Source organism: Epinephelus lanceolatus, chromosome 5 (genome assembly GCF_041903045.1).
Source record: "Epinephelus lanceolatus isolate andai-2023 chromosome 5, ASM4190304v1, whole genome shotgun sequence".
In the NCBI taxonomy this organism is placed as follows: domain Eukaryota; kingdom Metazoa; phylum Chordata; class Actinopteri; order Perciformes; family Serranidae; genus Epinephelus; species Epinephelus lanceolatus.
In genome coordinates, this window is record NC_135738.1 from 25,593,010 (window position 1) to 25,617,364 (window position 24,355).

Sequence of the window (24,355 nt, forward strand, 5' to 3'; positions counted from 1 at the left end):
TATTGGAGGCAGTTGTGTTTAATTAGTTAGTCCCTTTACCAGGGGAGATCCCTGTTGTTTCTAAATGCAGACCATCTACCGCAGCCTCCACGTTTATTTGGGGATGTTAACATACTTTTCCCCCTCTGCTTACCGCAGGCCACATGCAGACGCACATACAGTACACACAGACAGAGTTTTACAACCGAACCACACACCGTACTAATGCCTCGTTAGTGTGTTCTGACTCATTTAGATGGAGATTATAGGGTCTGCGTGTTGACTGACTACCTGACCGACTGATTTAAGGCTAACACAGGAAAAGCTCCTGTCAACAATGTGATGGAGCTGCAAGGAGGTTCAATCAAACACAGCAAGCTGTGGTTTAAATCAACGTAATCACACATGCATTTCACTGCATATTGATAAGTCTCTCTGCAGCGGCACACACCCACTGACGTTAGTTAGCGTCTGTCTGCGTTTCATTTAGAGCAAACAGCCACAGACAGCCTGTTCGGATTAGTTTTTCCATAAATGTCATCCCTTCAAAACACCACAACCAAAGCAAAAACAACAGGAAGTGCCTCCAGAGTGTATCTGCATCTCCATGACAACTGGTGGATGTAGCGTTGCACACCAGAGCCCCACCCTAAGGGGGAAACAATAGTCTTCGAGAGTCTCGTGTCCAGTTCTGGAGAAGAATAATATGCTTATGCTATTTAAACTTTCTATTCTTCCTGTAATCCCCCAGGGAGCCTTCTGCCCCAAAGAAAGGCCTTTACACTCTATCAGATCTGACCTTTTCACGTGTACTGGATGTGTGCTCGGTTGCACCGACATTATCACAAGACAGACATGGGTCTGTGTTCCAGAGCACCCAACTGTTTATGAATAATGACCAGTCACTTCGTCTGCGTGTTTGTGCCATTGTGTGCGAGTGTTTTACAGTTAAAAGGAAGAGGATTTATAGCACATGCACACATACATGCACCAGCCTCGCCCTAATAACAGAAGCTCCTAATAGCTTTGACTGAGTTCCTTAGAAAGAAACTGTCAGCATGTTTTTTTTGGTTTTTTTTTATCAGATGTCCACGCTTTTCACAGTCGCCGTAAAGACTACAAAGGTTTCATTAACACAATGGGCTTATGTAACTGGGGCACTTTTTGAAACAGCACCGAATCACAACAAAAAAAATGTCTAATTTTAAACTTGTGGGTGATTTTGTTGCACTTTGTTGCAGATAATGTGCGTGAGATATATTTGAACACTATTCGCACACTTACACATGTACAACTTATCCTGAAACATCAAAGTCTGCCTCCAAAATTGCAGCAGCTCCGTCCCGCTGATGGAGAGGACAGCTTTAGTGGTCTCGTGCCTGAACACAGTTACAAGCACCCATCTTATCTTCACAGCTCTGGCCCATATGTAGCCAACACACACACACACACACACACACACTCGCACACTCGCGCAGCCACTCACCCACTATCTGCCCGACCCGCTATATTTAGCACCATGCTACATTAGCACTTCACACTCCATTGAAAATGCACGGTACAGCAACAGTTTTGATAAGAGTGCCGGCTTTCTTTTTCATGCTGGCACACACACACACACACACACACACACACACATACACACGCATACACACACATACAGTGCATAAATACATACATTAGGCTGTGTTTACATACATACTTCATACATACATATTTCTCCCCCTCCTCCCCTTTCCTCCCTCTCATCCCTCTGTCCATTGTTTTCTCAGGCTGTTAAAATTCCTGGGCTGTGACCTGTTCCTCCCTTAGCTCCCTTTCTCCTCTTTTCCTTCTGCATCCTGTCATAGCTGGGTCTTCTACTTTGTGTCTTTTCTCCGTTTCGCAGTAAAGACAGAGTTTTTCTGTCTTTACTGATGGCTGGTCAGCGTACATCCGAGGTTTTCATGTGTGTGAGTGTTTGTATGTCAGCTCCAGCTGATAGATGCAGGCCCACTTGTGATCTGAAATAGCCCACACTCTGCTCCTCTCTAACAAGAAGCAGACTCAGACTCTGTGAATGTGTGTATGTGCGTGCACACAGAGGTCTGACCAAACAAAGCGAGGGCACTTCAGTTGCTGGGGCTACAGAAAGCTTCTTTTCCCCTTCATCACTCCTCCCCTGACCCCTCGTTACCCACACACGCACACACACAAACACACACCTCCAAAACCACAGAGCCCAGAGCAGGAAGCACAGTCCCTGAGGGAGGGAGGAGGGGTCAGGAGGAGGGGAGGCATAAACGCCCCCTCCCTCCTAGCAAAGCTACAGGAGAGGAGGAAACTTAACTTTACACACTTTCTCTCCACCAGCACACACACACATATGCACATGCCTACAGATGGTGAACACCCACCAACTCATAACGTTCTGTTCCCCTGCGTCTGGGAGGATTTAGGATACACACATGCTGTGGAGTACGTCTTGGGGGAAACTTTCTCGCCCAGCTGGCTTTGTCTTCATTTAAAGAGGAGCTGATGGTTCATAAAGGGGGCGGAAAAGAGAAAAAAAAAAAAGAAAATCCGAGCAGAGGAAAGAAAGCCTCCTCCCTCTCACGCTGTCTTTCTCCAGAGTGAGGTCATCCAGCGAAGGGATCTGCTGTGGACAAGACCGCCTGGTCTGGACCTGATCAGAGAGCCACAGACTAGGTCCTCTTCCCTGCCTCCACCTCCTGCTCTGTTCCTAACTCCTCCTCTTTGTCAGCTCCTTCCATTTCTTTCTCCTGTTCCTCAGTATCCATTGCATTTTCTCTCAAAACAAATTGGAACATACACAGAAGAGAACAGAGGATTTGGCTGAAGGCTGTGTGGATTTAATGTGAAGCATGTTTTTCTGTGAGCGGCCCTGAAGAGTGTGTGTTTCTCCTGAATCTCAGGTGTTCCAATGGCGTCAGTTGGAGAACCTCTACTTCAGAGAGAAGAAGTTTTCAGTGGAAGTTCATGACCCGAGGAGGTAAATTTATATCACAAATTTAAGCTGAGTGTTGAATTGCACGATACCAGTTCTACTTAAGTGATTGAATGATATTGCTGTTGAATTTTCTCCAGCTAATATTTGGAAGTGATAGATTTTTCCCTCAGTTATGGACACCCTCCAGTAGCCTTTACTGTAAATTACCACTGTGCCATATGTGGATGTGTTAAGATTCAAACTACAGTGTAGGGCAGGAGAGATTGGAATCTAATTCAGTAATGGTTGCAGCATTTGTCTTGGCAATAGAGCGAGATATTGGGGATGTCCCGGTGGAGCCTGACATAGATTGATAGGCTGATTATTAACACACTTGTGCAGCCACATGCATGCACTAACACGTGTGCTCTTTCCCACACACACACATACACACACAGGGTAAACCCTTGATAGTTGACCACAGAAGGATAGATGGCTTAGCGATAGCTGTTTTGCGGAGGAAGTGACCTCTCTTGTGTTTATTTAACATGGCTATATATGTGGAGTGTTATTCTACAGACAGAGGGAGGGAGGGAACGGGAGAAAAAAGTGACAGACAGGGTGAAACAGAGAGCAGTGGTGTTTTCTTTAAAGGAAGCTGTCATTAGGGTGAGCTGGTCTGTTGCTCAGCTACAGATGTGTGTTTAAATAAGGATGAGTAAACAATGGGGGAACATCGTGTGTGGCTTTGCAAAAAATATCTCTATCAGGTTTGCTCTCTTAAGCCTCTAATAATTTTTCTCCCTCCTAACAGCTACAGTAGTTATTGTAGTAGTCCTGGTAGCAGTTACGGTGGTGGAGTTGTCGGGTGGGGGTGTTTTCACTGTTGTAATATGTAGCCATCTTTTGTATTCAGTGTATATAAGGAGGCCTTGTGTCCGCTCCTACTGTAGGGCGTCGGTGACGAGAAGGACGTTTGGTCACAGTGGCATCGCTGTGCATACGTGGTACGCCTGTCCTGCCCTCATCAAGTCCATCTGGGCCATGGCCATCAGCCAACACCAGTTCTACCTGGACCGCAAGCAGAGCAAGGTCAGTCAGGTCCACCACATCCATACTCACACCACAGACCACAGACACGATTAGACATGTACAAGAGATACAGCAAACTCAGCAAGCATGGTCAGTAAGAGCGCTGCAATTAAACAGCTTAATGAAGCGCTTTGACAGACCCCCTCCATTCTTGTCTTTCCAGTCTAAGATCCATGCAGCGAGGAGTTTGAGTGAGATCGCTATAGACCTGACGGAAACAGGAACTCTGAAGACCTCCAAACTGGCCAACATGGGAAGCAAGGGCAAAATTATAAGTGGCAGCAGCGGCAGTCTGCTATCATCAGGTCAGTATAACGTCAGTGTGTGTGTGTGTGTGAGAGAGGAGGAGAAAGACACTGACAAACAGGCAGAGAGAAAGATTGATATGTGTTATTCTTTGTGTTTGCGTGTGTGGTGTTGAGGGGGAGTCTCACTGACAACTGGAGAGACAGAAACAGCTGCTTCTGGGAAGAGGCCATTGATTCTGTGCTGAATGTTCTCACACACATACTGTACACACACCCCACCCAGTGTCTTTCTGTATGTATAGAACACCACTCCCACCCTCCATGTCGCACAAATTCATCCTCCAGAGGCCCCTGGCCTCCTCTAAATTTAGTGGGTGAGGGAATGAAAAGGGCAGAGGGTCAGTGTAAAACTTTGCCATGGCCTTTAAAACAATGCTTATCCGTGTTGAACAAGTACGACAAGAACGAGTGTGACGGGAAGATTTGTACATGAACCAAATTTAGAGTAGAAGGGAAAATGCCCTTTTAAACCAGGCAGCCACATAAATAGGGATGGGAAACAGTACTCGATCCATTTAAGGTATCAACTGAAATAACCCAGTACCAAGTAGTATTGAAACGTCCATCCAAACAGTACCAACATTTCATCCTTTTTCACTGGGGTTCTGATCCCAAACCATTCCAACTCCCTGCCAGATAAGCAAACTTTCTGTTGCTGCTGCTTCCAGAGCCACTATTCTCCTTGTGCATCTGTCCCGATTAGCATAGGCTAAAACAGCAGCGGCAGCTAACATCCTCACATGTGCAGTTAAACGGTCCCAACAAACTCAGGCCGACACCGAAACGTCTGGACTCTGATGTTAAACCTGCTAATAGCTGTTGTGTAACATTAGCTGTGTGATTCTAACAGTGAGCCCTGTCACTGTGTGTGCATGTGTGAGGCTGGTTGAACCGTCAGTACGGAGCTCACACTCCCGCAGCAGCAGCTACAACCCACACAGTCTGTGGTGAGGTGAAGTCGAGCACAATGTATTTACAGAGCTGGCAGTTCAGGATCTCAACATGCCACCAAAACTTTTGAATAGTTACGGCTTTACTACACGCCACTCCATTCACATTATGAATTATAATAAAGTGCTCTTGTGGTATCGGTGTGTAGATACATGTCTCTCCCCCCTTTCTCTTCAGCTATCCGTTTCTAGTCTCCCAATCTCCCTTTTCTGTCCTCTTCGTCCCTCTCTAGTTCCACCCCCACCTTGTGTCACACAGGGTGTCTCTGTCTTATCTGTGTCCTGTCACTTGTCTCATTTGTGTTGCGCAGTTTTTTGATTTCATGATCCACTGACTGACTGGAGGCCATCTCTGACCAGCAACATAAACATGTCACAGGAACTGTGATGCCACATACATGTATCTCCCCACATGACCACAGCCAGCACGTCTCTAGACTAGATCACAGTTTGTCGGATCAATTTCAAACCTTTGTGGCTGCAAATAAGGCGCTTTGGCTGTACAACATCACTTAACACGCCAAACTGAATGTGTTCGAGCTATAAGAACAGTTGGATGGTCAATGCTGGCGCTTGTGCACCTTCAAAACAATAGGTGTAGAAAACCTTAACTTAAATATAGTGTATCGTGTAACAATAGTTTCTTTCTACCACAGCGGTCTCAGCAGTGTTTGGTTTTGTATTGTTGCTCTGTTTGACCGCACGGTCACTGAAAGAGCAACAGACAGAAATAAAATATGTGTGTGTGTTGTCAACATGGCATGTTGCAAACAACAGTGGCACCATCTCAGGGCCTTGGAGATTGTGCGTCACAGATTTTGTCCTAAACTGCTCCTTCCTTGACTCACTCACACTCGCACAAACACACCACTTCGACTCAGTTTCCTTATCGAAACGTTCCATTCACTTCCCTGTAAACATCCTGCAAGGATAGCAGGTGCACGCACAATTTATATAAGTCCCCACAAGTCCAAACACACGCACATACGCCCCTGCCTCCTGCCCTCACATTATGTGCTGTCGTGTCGTGTAGGCTCTCAGGAATCGGACAGCTCCCAGACAGCTAAGAAGGACATGCTGGCAGCACTGAGGGCCAGGCAAGACGCTTTGGAGGAAACGCTAAGACAGAGGCTAGAGGAACTCAAGAGCATCTGCATCAGAGAGGCGGTATGAGAAAAACAGATCTGGCTAATATTTGGTAACCAGAATCCTTTTTAGCGCTTCATCTCTAACTTGTCCCCTTGTTGTCCTTTGTAGGAGCTGACAGGAAAGCTTCCGAAGGAATATCCTCTGGATCCGGGAGAGGAGCCGCCAACAGTACGACGGAAGATTGGTACTGCCTTCAAACTGGACGAGCAGAAAATCCTTCCCAAGGGAGAGGTAAAGCCGTAACTTCCTGTTCTCCACAGTAGCACTTTATCACACACTCCAATCTACCCCGCTCCCCACACAGGCCAAATAAAAACAGGAGGTCATCTATTGGGGTCAGTGTTCAAAACAGACACAAAATACTGCTCGTTCCTGAGCCAGGCCCTCTGCTGCAGCACTAATTAGTTAAGAGTGTTTATCTCCTTTTAGCCCAGCTGTAATGTTAATGATCCATTTATGAACAGTGTGGCATTAAAGATCAAAACTGGTGTTTAAAGGCTTTTGAAGTTACACAGTTAAAGATCAAGGGCTACTTGAGATTAACTTCATTTAAAACCAGAGATGTAATGCTCACATGATGTGTGATGATTGACATAATGATAAGTTAACTCATTCCTACTTGGTTAAGTGAGCAAAGGGAACAGAGAACACTGAAAGCCAGGGTATGAGACATCTTGGACCTTGTAAACGTAGCTTTACTGCATCTTTGTCTTTTTGTGCCACGGGTAGATTTTCCAGAGTAGCCTTACTTCTAAAAATAGCCCTGGCAGCATTCTCGCCACAGGAAGTGGTGATAGTAGGATTGTGTGCACGTCTGTATGTGTGCAGGCATGTGTGTGTGTGGGTGTGTGTTACCGAGGTTGTTTGCTTTGAAAAGAATCCAGGGACACAATATCACAAAACTGCCTCGCAAGCAGAACAATGTTGCTTAATTTACACTGAACACCTTAAACTCACACACACACACACACACACACACACATACACAGAGAGAGAAACAGAAGCCACTCTGGCGGGAGTGTGAAGGGATTGTTAGAGCGAGGGATTCCTCCGAACTGAGGTAGTCCTGTAAGATGTTGACGCAAGCGAATACATCATCGCTCTGTCTCTCTGGGGGCAAGTGAAATCATGTGTGTTCTCATATATATGATTGCATGCATGAGTTTATTTACTTGTCTATAATATGTTTACAAGTTTCTACTATAGTGTTCAACAGTAAACTACTCATCAGGGATGGTGAGGATAAAAACCCATGAGTTCCGCCTGAGTTGCATTTATGGACCCCCAAAAACATCCAAACTTAGAGAGGGGACGCTGACTGACACACACACACAAAAACAATGGAAAGTTTGCTGGCTCAGGTTAAACCATTTGTAGAACATGAACAAGTACATACAGAGAATGAATGCCATAGACATTTCAAACATTTTGCGGTAACACTTTACTTGAAGGTATCTACATAAGGTTGACATGACACTGTCATAACTATGACATTGCACATTCATGAACCTGTCATGAACATTATGTACATTTCATTAACACTTATGACTGCTGTCATTAAGTGTCATTTGGTTTTTGTAATGACAAGTTGACACTGTTTAAGTTGTCTTGATTATGACAACTTGACATTAATCGAAGTGACATTACCAGAAGTTGTCTTTGTCATGACAACTTGACATTACCCAGGGTGACATTACCAGAAGATGTCTTTGTCATGACAACTTGACATTAATCAAAGTGACATTACCAGAAGATGTCTTTGTCATGACAACTTGATATTAACAAGAAATTCACCTCTTTTTGTGTTTATGACAAGTTGACATAATGATTGATACAAAGACATCTTCTGGTAATGTCATCCTGGTTAATGTCAAGTTGTCATAAGGACATCCCAAACAAATTTAATGTCAACTTGTCATGACAAAGACAACTTCTGGTAATGTCACTTTGATTAATGTCAAGTTGTCATAATCAAGACAACCCAAACAATGTCAACTTGTCATTACAAAAACTGAATGACATTTAATGACAGCCGTCATAAACATTTATGACATGTACATGTTTATGACAGGGTCATGACACTGCCATGTCATAGTTATGACATGTCATGTCACCCTTATGTAGATACCTTCAAGTAAAGTGTTACCCATTTTGCTAACATACACTGTTTACCCAAAATAGATTCTTCTTCGTCACTCTAAAACAGTAGTTATCAGTGGTCACACAGTCCAACTTGCTATGTAAACTCAGTTTGAGGGTGGCTAAGATGTTATCCAGGTGTAAAGTTTATTAATAAATTATGCAGTATCAGATCAGTCCATAGACTTGCATACTCATCGATACCCGAACCAGCATTTTAGGCAGTATCAGAGGCATTTCCGGTACTGTTGTCAGTGTTTGAACAACTCTATATTGCGGCAGTATGTACTGTAGATACACATTTTGCAGTGCAGTAAACATACAGTACAGGCCAAAAGTTTGGACACACCTTCTCATTCAATGCGTTTTCTTTATTTTCATGACCATTTACATTGTAGATTCTCACTGAAGGCATCAAAACTATGAATGAACACATGTGGAGTTATGTACTTAACAAAAAAAGGTGAAATAACTGAAAACATGTTTTATATTCTAGTTTCTTCAAAATAGCCACCCTTTGCTCTGATTACTGCTTTGCACACTCTTGGCATTCTCTCCATGAGCTTCAAGAGGTAGTCACCTGAAATGGTTTCCACTTCACAGGTGTGCCTTATCAGGGTTAATTAGTGGAATTTCTTGCTTTATCAATGGGGTTGGGACCATCAGTTGTGTTGTGCAGAAGTCAGGTTAATACACAGCTGACAGCACTATTGGACAACTGTTAAAATTCATATTATGGCAAGAACCAATCAGCTAACTAAAGAAAAACGAGTGGCCATCATTACTTTAAGAAATGAAGGTCAGTCAGTCCGGAAAATTGCAAAAACTTTAAATGTGTCCCCAAGTGGAGTCGCAAAAACCATCAAGCGCTACAACGAAACTGGCACACATGAGGACCGACCCAGGAAAGGAAGACCAAGAGTCACCTCTGCTTCTGAGGATAAGTTCATCCGAGTCACCAGCCTCAGAAATCGCAAGTTAACAGCAGCTCAGATCAGAGACCAGACGAATGCCACACAGAGTTCTAGCAGCAGACCCATCTCTAGAACAACTGTTAAGAGGAGACTGCGCGAATCAGGCCTTCATGGTCAAATAGCTGCTAGGAAACCACTGCTAAGGAGAGGCAACAAGCAGAAGAGATTTGTTTGGGCCAAGAAACACAAGGAATGGACATTAGACCAGTGGAAATCTGTGCTTTGGTCTGATGAGTCCAAATTTGAGATCTTTGGTTCCAACCGCCGTGTCTTTGTGAGACGCAGAAAAGGTGAACGGATGGATTCCACATGCCTGGTTCCCACTGTGAAGCATGGAGGAGGAGGTGTGATGGTGTGGGGGTGTTTTGCTGGTGACACTGTTGGGGATTTATTCAAAATTGAAGGCACACTGAACCAGCATGGCTACCACAGCATCCTGCAGCGACATGCCATCCCATCTGGTTTGCGTTTAGTTGGACGATCATTTATTTTTCAACAGGACAATGACCCCAAACACACCTCCAGGCTGTGTAAGGGCTATTTGACCAAGAAGGAGAGTGATGGAGTGCTGCGGCAGATGACCTGGCCTCCACAGTCACCGGACCTGAACCCAATCGAGATGGTTTGGGGTGAGCTGGACCGCAGAGTGAAGGCAAAGGGGCCAACAAGTGCTAAACACCTCTGGGAACTCCTTCAAGACTGTTGGAAAACCATTTCAGGTGACTACCTCTTGAAGCTCATCGAGAGAATGCCAAGAGTGTGCAAAGCAGTAATCAGAGCAAAGGGTGGCTATTTTGAAGAAACTAGAATATAAAACATGTTTTCAGTTATTTCACCTTTTTTTGTTAAGTACATAACTCCACATGTGTTCATTCATAGTTTTGATGCCTTCAGTGAGAATCTACAATGTAAATAGTCATGAAAATAAAGAAAATGCATTGAATGAGAAGGTGTGTCTAAACTTTTGGCCTGTACTGTACATGCAGCATGACAGAGTGTGTTTTACTTGTTTCACCTACTAGCCTGTGCTACACAAGTCTCAGGAGGAGTATAGAGGAGAAGAAGATGGATTGATGGAGAGGTGTTATTATTGGGGGACAGAGTGTCTCAATAGAGAATAACCACTGGTGAGAAACTGTGGGGCTGCAGCACAGATAAATGATTTCCGCAGTGTGTTTTCCCTGGCGTGGCTTTGTGCGTGTGTGTCTAACCAAATACGTTGCATGGGAGAGTTAGAGTCTGAATACGTGTCTGCAAACTAAGCTTTGTTGGTTTTGGACTGTGCGGAGATTTCTGTTGCTAAAACTGTGAGCAAATTTAGTGTTTTGTGCTTGCGTTGCTCGGAGTTTGCACTCATGTTTGTGTGTGTGTGTGTGTGTGTGTGTGTGTGTGTGTGTGCGCTTCTCCCAGGAAGAGGAACTGGAGCGTTTGGAGCGGGAGTTTGCCATTCAGTCCCAGATTACAGAGGCAGCCAGGCGTCTTGCCAGCGATCCTCACGTGAGCAGCAAGAAGCTGAAGAAACAGAGGAAGACTTCCTATCTGAACGCACTGAAGAAGCTACAGGAAATTGAGAACTCTATCAATGAGTACCGGGTCCGCTCTGGCAAGAAGCCTACGCAGAGGGCGTCGCTTATCATAGAGGGTACCAATATTCTCCTATTCACTACAGGAAAATCAAGTTGCTTTAATATCTCTTAATTTCTATTAGCTGTAGTTGCCACTACACACAGTAATATCGTTCTCAAGTACCATTAAGAGCTGTAATAGAAGTGCACACATTGGATCATGAAGCAGACAAGATTGAAACATGGATGCTTTTTTGATACAATCTCTAACCTCTCATCTTTGTTTCTGTGTCCTGTAGAGGCCAATATTGGTTCTGAAGACAGTTCATTATCTGACGCACTGGTCTTAGATGATGGTGAGTCTCCGGCCTTCACGTTACTCTGCAAGATAATAATTGTGCTTTTTTTCCTGATTTCATGAAATGTTAAAATATCTTGATCGCTCCAACTCAATCCAGTGATTACTCTGTTTCAGATGATCCTCAAGTCACAGGTACACCCACCTTCTCCCCAGTAGCATCGCCTCACAAGGGCCTCCCTCCTCGGCCGCCATCTCACAGTCGGCCCCCTCCACCGCAGTCCCTGGATGGCCTGCGACACCTGCACTACTCGCGCTCTGACTACGATAAATCACCCATCAAACCCAAGATGTGGAGTGAATCGTCACTGGATGAGCCCTATGAAAAAGTCAAGAAACGCTCCTCTCATTCCAGGTATGAGGGAGTTCATCCTAACTAGCCTTTTATAAAAAAGCCACTGTGTATTAATGAATGTGTGTGAGACTATGCAGAAGTATTGTAGTCAAGGATTAAACAAGTGAGTTTAAGTAAGATGGGATTCCAGACAATGTAAAAGTCCTCCTTGACTTTGTGAAGCACCTATTGTTTAGTCATCTCAAAATTCACTAATCCAGACAAAATTAGCAAGTGTATGAAACTACACTTTCAGACTTTGATAGCCCTGAAATTAAAACATCAAATATGAGTTGACTGCATATTCAGCAGAGCACATTATACATAGTTTGCCAGTTTGAAAGGGGAGTATAACATTAATTTGTCTTTGTCAAGTCACAGGCGTTTCCCAAGCTCTGGCAGTGCAGAAGCAGGGGGTAGTAACTCACTGCAAAGCAGCCCCATCAGGAGCCTCCCCCACTGGAATTCTCAGTCCAGCATGCCGTCGACCCCGGACCTGAAGACCAGGACCCCACACTACATACATTCCACTAGGTCAGTCTTTATATCTTCAATTGTTAAGTGGTTATTTAAGACCTGTATCTCTCTATAACAGATTTTATCCATCTGTGAAAAGGCTTAGTTATGACAAGTCTTAAAAACTCTACTATTTGTACTCGCTTCCTCTCATGTAGGTTTGCTTGTAAAAGAAAAAAAATCACCTCGTTCTATATTATTAAATTCATAGCTTGATTAATTCTGTAGATCTGTTCCAGCTCAGCCCCAGTATTGAACATTTTTTTGGGATTTTTCATCTCACAGGTCAGTGGACATCAGTCCGACACGTCTGCACAGTCTCGCTCAGCACTTTAGGAACCGCAGCTCAAGCCTTGAGTCCCAGGGCAAACTGTTGGCACCCGACCCCGATGCACACCCGCACACTCTGGGCACACTTGGCAGCCCTGACTTCTTCCTGGCCCCAGGACGCAGTTCCAATGGCTCCGATCCACTGGACGACTGTTCATCCTGCACCAGCCAAAGCAGCTCGGAGCATTACTACCCCTCTGGTGGACCTCCTGGCAGCAATCCCAACTACTCCACTCTGGGAGAGGACTCACCCTCCAAAGCCAGGCAGAGGCAGAGGCAAAGGCATAGGTGAGGATCGGGGAAAGGTTTTCCTTACACAACTGTTTTGGTAGTGTGTTTTTAGTGAGACTGATGTATATGTTGTCCTTTGTTCTGTCTCCAGGTCTGCAGGTCACCTGGGTTCCTCTAACTCGGGCTCCATGCCAAACCTGGCAGCTAAGAACGGCTCCGGTGGAGGCTCAGGTGGAGGTGGGATGGGAGGGGGACACCACGGAGTCTACCTCCACAGCCAGAGCCAGCCCTCCTCTCAGTACCGCATCAAGGAGTACCCGCTATATGTGGAGGGCAGCCCCAACCCCGTGGTGGTGCGCAGCCTGGAGAGCGACCAAGAGGGCCACTACAGCGTCAAAGCCCAGTTCAAGACCTCCAGCTCCTACACGGCCGGGGGACTGTATAAGGAGGCCTGGGGGGGAGAGGAGGGAGGAGAAGGGAGCGGCCGACTCACACCGTCGCGCTCTCAGATCGTACGGACTCCGTCATTGGGGCGAGAGGGTGGTGGAAGTGGAGGGGGGAGGGCGGCGGTGTCTGAAGAGCTGCGGTGCTGGTACCAGAGGTCCTCAGGGAGCCTGAAGGAGAGGAGTCACTCACATTCGGGGTCTACTTCCTCCGAGACAGGGTCACAGCAAGGCACTCTGGGACATGGTCGAGGGAGTAGAGTAGGGACACTCGCCAAGGGCTCACCAGGTGGGTTTTCCTCATTTATTCACATTAAACCCTTTCTCACATGGGTTAAAACTATCATAATGTGTCTTAGATAAAGGCTGTACACTGTTTCAGTTTATTGAGTTAAACAAATAGTTTGTTTGGTCATAGATTTGAACAATAAGTGTCCATCTTAGAAAAGACAACAACCTGTGTGAGGCTTGAACTCACAGCTTTCAGATTATGAGAGTAACACACGGTCCTACTGCATCTGGTCGCATTTTGTATGCAAGCCAACATGCTTGTCTGACCCACAATCCTCTACACAGAGGAAGATATGTCAAACTGACTGAGCCGCAGACAGATGACAGCTTGCACTACAGACTGCGACTGATATTGTGAGCAAGAGGCTCTAAGTTCAAGGCACAGTGTTATGACAGAGAAGTATATCCCAATTCTGTGCATACTCAATGCAACAATATGCACTTTGTAAGGGCAGCTGCAGTATGTACTGAAAGTAAAAAAACAAGAAAGTATGTGAATCCAAACGCAACTTATGACTTAATTCTGAAGGTCAATGGTAATACTGGGCTTCTCCAGTTAAAATTGTAACAGTGAGGTTAAGTAGTGTAAATAGGAAACATGTATCTGCCCCATGTGAGGCTCACAAATGACAAACTTTGACTTAATTGGTGAGTAAATATTAATATAACTCACAACCCTCACATTATGAGACAGATGTTCCTCGATGCTTATGAGTAGTTGTGAGCTTTGAGTGATGACAGAGAACATGAGCTGAGTAACTTAATGACTCAACATGTATTTTTAATCTTAAATCAGTACAAAGTGTATTTAAACTTGTAATGACTGGGAGATGTTCTGGACATGGTCTGATCCCTCAAAGAATTTGGTCACATAAAACTCACATTAAAACCCTCTCATCTCAGGCTGAGGATTCTCACATTGTAGGTGGATCCATGTTTTTCACTTTTGATGGGGAACTTTAGAAATTAAAAACTGTGCAGTTTGACCCTGTAAATCAGGCTTACTCAGTTGGCAAACTGCGGGCAACATCCAGCTGGGGAACAACCTCCAAGGGGTGCAGCATACAGACATCTAATATATTACAAATATATAAACTACATATATAGTGTATGGAAGTAGCTAACAAGGGAGCTAGCTTTTCAAAACATCTGGCTTTTGACAGTCACAAGTAGGGAAGTGCTATACTAAAGATATGTCTCTGTCAACCCTGAAACGAATAAAACTAGTCACCAAAAATATCTTTTTCATATTCAAAGTGAAACAAATGATAAATATATTAATATAGAAAAATAAATATTGCTATTTTTGTCACTGCATTCATTTGAATTGGTTTTAAATGTGTAATTACCAGAAGCTAAAAAAGGTTTTAAATAGGCTGCTGAGAAAGTCTGGCCCATCATTTCCTGCTTTTAAATCTGGCCCAATTGAATTTGTTATTGAATAGCCCTGCTATGAATTAATGTAATGTATGTATGTAATGTATAATGTATTATCTACATAGGTAGCCTGGTTGCTCTGCCAGTGTGTGCGATTGTGGACATTTGGGTTCAACCTAAGACTGCGTTTGACAAGTCTATAGTTACACAGTGCTTCTAAGTTTTAAAGTACACATTCATGTGTGGACAAATATGGAAATATGAAAACACATTGCCCCGTGTGAGGCTCGAACTCACGACCTTCAGATTATGAGACTGACGCGCTGCCTACTGCGCCAACGAGGCTTGTGTGTGCGTGTTACATGTTATGTTTCTCTAACATGACCCCAGGCCAAATGCTGTGAGTGGCTCTGAGGCCACACCCCCTCACCTCCCATTTGTGAAGCATAGTTCACATTCCTTTGCCCCTCACCTCGCTGTAGCCTCTATTATGTGTGTTTGCTTTGTGTCTGTGTGTCCACGTGTCTCTGTGTATGTTTGTTTCTTGTGTGTATGTCTCTCTCTCTGTGTCATGCTGCATGTGTTGTATTTCATTCAGCAGGACTAACTGTCAGTTTTCCCCATAGCTGCGTCCCCTCACAGCCAGAGGAGTATGACGCCCTCCAGTGAACACACAGCCACACCCACACCGCCCTGTAGCCCACAGCACATCCTCAACTGGCAGAGCGGGTAAGAAACACATCATCAGACACACACACTGCTGCAGACCAAGGTGTTTGAAGCCAGATATGACTTTTGTTAATTTCAGGACAAACTGCATCCTGGCTACTCAGCTCCTTTCTCTCCAAACTTCACTCTAACATCTTCACAAGCTTTGACTGTTGTACCTGTCAGCTGATGTTGTTTTACACGTTGAACTAATCCTAAAGGATGATTATGTGATCCGGGGTTAACATCTATTTTTAAACCTTTCTTATATTCCAATGATGTCACTCCTCTTTGTGTTTTTTTTCACTCACCGCATCTTTGTTCCTTGTCTCTTCACTCTTTCCCCTGTCATCTTTCACACCTCCGATTACCTTGTCGTCATGGAAATTACTCTTTTTACCTAATATTTGTCATTTCTTCCTCGTCTCTCTCTGTCTGCACTAACCCTCCTTTCCTTGTGTGTGTGTCCTCTCTCCTGGTTTAGAGGCACAGCAGACAGCTCTCCTACTGAGGACGTCTGTCAGTCTCCCCCTCAGCCCAGCTCTGATGCATAGAGGTACTGTCTGTGGTCTCGGCCTCCCAGTGGTCTAAACCTACAGTGTACTGTTTGGAATACACAGCAAGAGCATAACAGAGAGAAAACAAGCATGAGTAAAAGAAATGAAATGTGACAGTCAGACTTTTATTTATAGAAATCTGTCTGTACATGTTTCTAAAAGCATAAAGCACCCATGCGACTTCACTTGTCACTTTCATTATCAACTCTTGGGGGCTGACAATGGGGAAAGTGGACAATTTCTTGCTCTCTGATGGTGGCGGTATTTGTTTTGTGTACTTCTTCTTTGGCTGTATCTGTATCTGATCTCTGCATGTGCTCTGCTTTGTGGTCTGAAACCAACACTGTGGCTAATTCCTTACAGGATTTACTAATAGAAATAATCAACCATGTATGTGTATGTGTTGTAACAGACAACATTCTTTAACAAACAATCCCAAGCAAATAAACACTTGAAACCATGTAGATGATAGTATCTATTAAAGGTCCAGTGTGTAGGATTTACAGTGATATATTGGCAGAACTGGAATATATTATTATATGTATGTTTTCTCTAGTGTATGATCACCTGAAAATTAGGATCATTGTATTTTCGTTACCTTAGGGTGCTTTCACACCTGCCCTGTTTGGTTCCGTTCGGTCATTTGGGAAGGTGTGAACACAGCAATCACACTCGGGTGCATACCAAAACAACCGAATCGAGACCTTCTTGAAGAGGTGGTCTCGGTCTGGTTACAAACAAACTCTGGTGCTGTTCTTTTGTGATAAGAATGTGTTCAGTCCTTGATCTGAACCAACTGCAGTCACATTGCTCATTGTTTGGGTTAAACATGAGCATGTTACAGTCCTGGAGAATAATTAATGTGCACCTCCCCCTGTACTGCCTTAATATGCATATTCGGCACATTCAATGCATCAAAACATTGTTTTCTAGTTGGAGCTGCGCCTCGTTTTCAAAATGTACGGTTTGACTAAAATGAACAATGCAAGCAATATAGCACACGATGAACAGCGCTAAAATCAAGTGTTGCATTTATCTTGCAAGTGTAGTCTACTTCAATGTTTTGTGAACTTCCTGGATTTTTCACGCATGGAAATCCTGACCAATCAGGAGCAGCTTTCTCACACAAGGCATTTGATCTGGTCCGCTTGTAAATACTTCCGTGAGAACTAGAACAAACGCTTGGCAATTATGCAACTTTGTAACAAAATTAGTCCCTGATTCAGACCAAAGCAAGACAAATCTAGGTCTGAAAGCATCCTTAGAATGAGACATTTATGTCTACATAGGGAGCAGGTCCTCACACAGAGTCCATCATGTTGCACCGCCATGTCTCTGCAGTAGTCCAGTACCAACAATCCAAACAATGGATCTAGATAGAGGCATTTGCGTTTTTGTGTCAACCACCATAATTCACAGCCCCCCCTCAACGAGCATTGTCATAAAACAGATTTCAGTCAGGAACACTTGTCGAAAAAAACTTTATTTCCATTTGTAGTATTATATTTGGCGGTATGGCTCTGTTCTGGGGCCCCTCTGCCTGTTCTCGGGCCAGAAAGCTTCTTCCATGCGCACCACATGGAAAGCCATAAGGCAGAGAGAGCACACCTGTCTACCCTTCCACATGTACATGAGGGAAGCCTGAGACAGAGAGGCAGACCTCCCTGCCCTTCCATGCGCCTACATGGAAAGCCTAAGGCAGGGAGAGCAGCAGCAAAGACCCCCCCATCTTTCATCAGTTGGCTGCTCCATCAGTTCATTGGGCTGTTTGAGATCAGCTGATGTAGCTTGACATCGTGTCCTGCCTGAACTAACGCTATGATCAGTTTTTTAAACATAACGCTGCTTCAGGGTTTTTACCAGTTTAAATCACTGTGTCTGTTTGTTTTGGAGAGAAAGAGACCTCTGCAGATAATTCGACTCCTCGTAAAAACCTCCTGAACATCTAGATCTCAAGTTATCAGAGAAAAAAGGTAAACACACATCAGCAGGTGCTGGGCAAGCAGCCCATCTACGACAAGCCAAGCACTGTTGGAGAAACACTGATTTATTATGTGAAACTGCTTTAATCAGTGTTTTTGCCGGTTTTAATTACTTGGTCCATTTGTTTTGGAGAGAAGGAGACCTCTGTGGATAATTTGACGCATGGTTAAAACCCTCTGAACACTTGAACACTGAAGGATTCCAAAGCGTGAGTTCACGTTCGGCACATTGGAGACGTTTCAGCTGGTTGCAAACTGCAGTCCTCACCACTAGATGCCTCTAAATCCTATGAATCCAACACACTGCTCCTTAAAAATGTTAAATGATATACTTGCAGTTTGAGATAAAAGGCTTCTCTCTGATATCAGTCTCATCCTGGTCTATGTCTTCCTCTGCAGGTCTTTCAGTGACAGCTGTTTCCTCAGCAGCCCCCTGTGTTCAGAGCTGGCAGATGTGCAGTGGTACGGACACGATAAGGCCAAACCTGGAACCCTGGTCTGAGACCTTCCTTAAAGGCCCAGAAAAGTTCCATTGCCCTCTCCTACTGCCTCTCCACTGTACCCCACTACTACCCATCGACAACCAACAACCTCATCCTTAAGGCCCTACGAAAACCCTGCCCTGATCGGACTGGCGGACTGGACATGAGCCTCCCTCCTCCCTAGATTCTGCCCTCCATCCATCTCACCACCTCTCTTATTATGCCCCTCTATCACAGCTCAGCTGGACAGGGACACACTCGCTGGGCTCTGATAAGGGCAGATTTCACAGGACAGACTGAGAAGCACCACCTCAGCGGTTGAACTGTTGCCCTGCAGCACCACAGAGCCCGTTCTTTACTCACCCTCAGCACACAAGCAGTGGGGCAAGGAGGAAAAAAAGGAGCGATAGGAAGAGAGCACAGAAAAATATCAAACATACAACTCAAACTCAACAGAAGCAACATCGGCCATGACAGGATCGGTTTCATATCTCATCTTTGGTCCCCTGACCTAACTGACTTCAGTGCACTGCCACCCAATCAGAGGATACCTGCTGGATTTGAGCCACCAGTTTAAAACTCATTATCAGGCCCAAATGAACTGTGTTGGATTCCATTACTCCCATTAATGTTGTTTGTCTTTTTTGTTTATTTGTCCCAGCATATTTATAAGAAGAGAAGATGACACAGACTTTAAAAAAAAATCTGGAATAACAAACATTTAGATGATAAATTCAACTCCTGCTCAGTTTAACCCACAACCAAAGACAACTTAGTGGATTGACTGGTCACACCAGGGTCCCTGGGCTGGTGCCCGTGCAGAAAAGTGACTGTCAGATAACTGTATGAGAGTGAATTCACAGTGACAATATCAGGATGGTTCACGGGACTCTACAATGAGGACTATAGCAATAACAGAACATTGGACAAGCATACGAACTGGTTTGAATCTACAGAGTGAATTGAAGCGGGCATTTTGCCGTGTTTTCTGCCTTGTGATGCTTGGAGTAAAAGATCATTAGTGCATCATAGGGAGAATTTGGAGTTGTGGTTATTGGGTTTGGCATTAATCTATGCTTATTTCAGTGACTTCATGTTTATTTAATGTCTTTGGTCTTTTTAGGAAGTCTCTGTCCACATGTTTGGCCACATTGTGATCAGTGCTTAGCCAGAGTGTGGGGGTGGGGTCGGGTGAGGGTCATTCGGGGGTGTTAACATGGCCACATCAAGTCAAGGCATTTGACTTTGGCGGTAATTTTGATACAGAAACAAGACGATTGGTTTCCATCTTTTCACATTTTTCATTCTCACCCCTGAAAGTTTTCTGACTGTTGACATCTGTTGGCGTTACTTGTGTTTGATATTGAGACTAATCAGTGGTAAATCTCATCTTTTTTTATCACAAGTGTCTCTCCTTCAATGTTGGTCTTTGGCTGTGTACCGGTTCTTGCCATGCTGAGTATCTGCAAGTCCCCCTTTTGTAGCACTGTGCTTTCTCATCTTTCTGTCCATCTCTTCAGCATCACAGGAGCTCCCCGACTGAACACACACAGTGTGAACTCTGAGTACAAGTTCATCAGTGCCAAACATGTTGGTGCTTTACATTTGTACTGTAATTCAGCCACTCCTTTAAGATAGAAACAGTAACTCCCCACAGATTATAGCCATTCTGTAACTTTTCTCTTTATTCAAATGTACTTTGAAAAGCACAACATTAACAGTGTCTATGAGGACTGGACCTACAATTAGTGTGTTCCCATTTTCAACTCTCAATATTTTAATAATGAGTTGTATCAAAGTGCGTATTGGGAAAGTAGAGAAGTTAGAACCACTGATAATGTGTCGCGCGACAGTGCTCTTTTTATTAAGTACACGGACATCGAATTTCAGGTCGACATTAATCAATACCCCGCTGTCAGGGCCAGAAGAGAAGCCATAGCCAGAAGTGACACAAACAGTTATTTTCTCAAACATGCCAATCAATCCGATATTCAGAACAGGGTTAGAAAAGCACATCTGGTTTTGTAAGAAGGAAGTAGAACTCTGCATGTTTTAGCTGTATCGAAATCATCTTCCCCTAACCAGAGTTTATGTTTAAACTTCATTGTTGCACAAATCTGAATTAATCAAATGTTGATTTTACTAAGATTATGACGCCTCGGTGATAGAGAGACATTTACAGACTTGGAGCACCATTACGTCTGGATAATTGGTGTAACGTGGAGGAGGAATGGTGCGCATCTCACCCTGTCCCTCATAGTGTTGTGTCTCCTTTATGCACTGACACCAGTTGTTGTAATTTGCCACTTACTACTATTTAAATAAGAAGGCTTTAGCCCACTCCCTGCATGGTTGGTTCTCCAAGAGTTACCCACCTTCATGCCTGGTCACGTTTGATCAGTCTTTACCCAGGCTTGGAACCAGCACTCCCTGGTTACCATCTCATAGGTCTCTAGTATATTCAAGTCACCTATTAGAGTGCAAGTTTGACCCCGCTTTGCTCACTCGAAGTCTTCGCCCACTGTTTGCGTGCTAAAGACACAATCCCGTGCATGCCCTGCAGATCCACTGACAAAAAAGACCCCCAAAGACATTCAGCATCTGACTTCTATATGCTAACATTAGCACGTTTTGCTCCATAGTGTTTCCTCGCCCCCTTCAGAAAGTCCTATCTTCTTAACCTTGTGGTAATCTCTGACCTCTGAGCCCGATGTGAAGAAGTGTGACGTCCCCCCTCCCTCTGTAGCTCCAAACACACCATATTTTCTGTGCTCCATAGAAACGTATGAGGTTTTTGTAATACTCCGAGAGAAACAAACTAACTCTTTTATCAGTCTTTTTCCTGTATGTACGGAGGGGCACTGTAAGGTTTTGTGGGGTTTTTAACATTCACATTCATTGTTTTAACAATGTTCCATTTTATATGAACCAGTATTGTTTTGGGGTTTTTTTTTTAGTTCTGACATTGTAACAACCCTTTCAGGTGCTACAAAATGACCAGTTACTGCTTTGTCACGTAGGATCTAGACATCTTCATTGTTATCAATAGATTCAATTACCAGATGTGCAAAATGAAGCTTATTTTAACAGACAGTTTAATAGTAGAACACTTTCCCTACCAGACAATAGAGCATGTAACTTGATTTTATCAGTTCTGTTCAACTGTAACAATACATTAAAGGTGTTGTAGAAAAAAAATGTGGAATTGATAAAAAACAAAAAAGATAACTGAATTCCACAGTTAATTTATTCTTTTTTCTATTAAAAATTTGTATAGTAACTTTACATTTTTCAAAACTGTGTTGTTGGAAATTGATGAATTTTCAAGATGAGAAGCAGTGGTGGCTCTTGAGAGTAAGAAAATAAATTATTGATGAATGTTCTCAAGATTATGCCTTTGTCTGATTTTATTTTTGTTTTATGTTTTTTTTGTTGTTGTTGTTTTGTTTTTTAATACCTGCACGCCAGGGACAGTTTGGCCTCGAGGCATTACGTTTTTGAGTTGCCCATCCATCCCATTCTCGTGAATACAATATCTCAACAAGGCCTTTCTTCAAATTTGGCACAAATGTCTACTTGGACTCAACGATGAACTGATTAGAATTTGGTTGTCAAAGGTCACTGTGACCTCACAAAATACGAATTTCACACAAATGTCTAACAGAAGATAATGATGAGGTAATGATTTTATATCCAAAAGGTCAAAGGTCAACTTCATTGTGACATCATATACCCTTTTTCCATTGTCACTCTTGGCCACGCAGAGTAAAGCCATGCTGTGCCGATGTATGTTTCCATTTTCAGTTTAGATGCCAAGCTGTGCCAGAGATGGACCATCTTTGGAGTAGGTCCAAAAGCCAGGTGCCCGCCCTCAAGCAGGTAGCAGTGATGTCTCGCCAACCTCAGCCAACCACCGTCAACCTCTCTGCTCCATCCTAAACAAGTGTTGTAGCTTCTAACTGCATCTCTGTGGTCTGGAGTATAGTTTCTTTCCTGCATCCTGTTTTTACTTTAGATATCTGCTTTCTTTTACTCTTACATGTTCGCTATCCGCCGTATTAGAAGTTGTGTGAAGTTGCTGCTTGAAAACTACTTCACAATAAAAGTCTATCCATAACAAAGTCATGGGGGACTTTTATTGTGAAGAATCTATAGGAAATGAAATGTGCTATTACTGAAATAGTTAGCAGCTTTTCTTCAATTAAGACAAGTCTAATAATTCAACAGGGAGGAAGAGTAAAAGCAGAAACAGCCACAGTGAGATGCTGATGAAGAGCTGCAGACAACAGGCTCTTACTGCACTTCTGCAAACAGCTCACTTCCAACAGGTAAACTTCTTTTACCTACCCTGCTGTGGAAAAACATATGCAACAAAAGTAATGGGACTTTAGAGTGGATCAGCCTGCTGCTTTTAAACATCATCACTTACGACAAGCCATCATGGGTTAAAGTAATGGAGTGGTTGTAATGGAGATGCCAAGCCCATGACTGTCGAAAAAGGGCAATAATGTTCTGCATAAAACGCTTCTGGCCATTATTCAACGTCATAACTCAGGAACAGAAGGGGAAGCATTGGGTCAGATACTGAATTGGTGACACTAATCTTGGGTGCCCACCTTGAAACTGTGCTGATTGTACAGGTCTTCTGTTGCCAGGTTGAAGATGTGTGTGAAACATCTATGTTTAAAAACCTGTAGCTTCTTTTCAGCAACATTCATGTCTGAAGCATTGTCAACTGTCATGGCTACATGAGTCTGGAACCACTGCAACCTCACAGGTTCACGGAGGCATGCAACCACGAGGGAGTAATTCTAGTTTTCTCCTCTCTTCCTTTTTTAAATGAAAAATGTGAAGTTATTCAGCCAGTCACTCCCAGGTGTCTCAGATCAAATCCCTCCAGGCCATCTTGCTGAAAGGGTCAGAGTATCAGTCAGACTTATCAAAGGGGATCCCCTCATGTAGTCACCACTTCCTTTCCTCCGGACACACTCACTCTCTTGTCATCACATCCAGACCTCAGTCATTTCCCTCTCACACTCTGTGCTCCAGGAGCAGGAGAAGGAGGATTTCCTGTGGAGTCAAATGAAGATACACTCCAAAGATAAAAGACATTACTCATCACCCAACCGCAGACCACGAGATTAAACAGCTGCACTAATGCATCCAGGCAGGCTCGTGAAACAAAGCCTGCCTCGACATTTTGTCACTTTTGATTTGCAGGCTACTCTGTCATGTGGTTGGCTGCTACCTCTGATCACACTGAACAATCTTGTGTAAATGCAGCATGGAACCATTCTAGTGTACTGGCAGGAGATGCAGACATCTGAACAAATGGATTGTTTGTACAACTGAACATGTACACTTGTATCATGGAACACCAGCTACACCGAATACACACATGCAAACAGTAGTTTTCATACTGTACCACATAGAAAGTGGTTTCTATCAGAGGAATCAGTTGTCAGTGTCTGTGAGGACACTCAACCTCGCCATGCTGGTTTCTTCTATTCTCCTTCTGTGTCCATTTGCTAATGAATCCCATGTTTCCCTTTGTACTCGGTGTGTTCCCATAGCAGCTCTCCCAACCAGGCAACAGCTGGAAGCTGTTAGCCAGACATGCCGTGAGAAACTAGCTCCTCTGTGATTTTTTTTTCACTCTCA

The 24,355-nt window shown here is 43.9% G+C and overlaps 1 protein-coding gene and 1 non-coding gene across 18 annotated transcripts in view; one reads left to right on the forward strand and one right to left on the reverse strand.

Annotated features, from left to right (window-relative positions):
• The window catches only part of frmd4a (FERM domain containing 4A), a 125,317-nt gene extending 105,919 nt beyond the window's left edge, over positions 1-19,398 (forward strand). For 6 of the 17 annotated variants that reach the window (XM_078167958.1, XM_078167959.1, XM_078167957.1 and 3 more), the window contains exons 12-24: positions 2,895-2,970; positions 3,858-4,000; positions 4,164-4,305; positions 6,292-6,425; positions 6,516-6,638; positions 10,931-11,162; positions 11,385-11,441; positions 11,561-11,798; positions 12,153-12,311; positions 12,579-12,911; positions 13,006-13,586; positions 15,592-15,694; positions 18,612-18,868. In XM_078167958.1, the coding sequence (XP_078024084.1) occupies positions 2,895-2,970; positions 3,858-4,000; positions 4,164-4,305; positions 6,292-6,425; positions 6,516-6,638; positions 10,931-11,162; positions 11,385-11,441; positions 11,561-11,798; positions 12,153-12,311; positions 12,579-12,911; positions 13,006-13,586; positions 15,592-15,694; positions 18,612-18,714 (2,424 nt within the window). In that variant the 3' untranslated portion in view covers positions 18,715-18,868. Of the gene's footprint in view, positions 1-2,894; positions 2,972-3,857; positions 4,001-4,163; positions 4,306-6,291; positions 6,426-6,515; positions 6,639-10,930; positions 11,163-11,384; positions 11,442-11,560; positions 11,799-12,152; positions 12,312-12,578; positions 12,912-13,005; positions 13,587-15,591; positions 15,695-16,157; positions 16,230-18,611 lie in introns of all 17 variants that reach the window. The other 11 variants (XM_078167960.1, XM_078167956.1, XM_078167949.1 and 8 more) reach the window with 7 other exon arrangements.
• trnam-cau (transfer RNA methionine (anticodon CAU)) lies at positions 15,238-15,310 on the reverse strand. The gene has a single exon. It is a non-coding gene; the product is annotated as a tRNA-Met (tRNA).
• Positions 19,399-24,355: the final 4,957 nt, after the last annotated feature.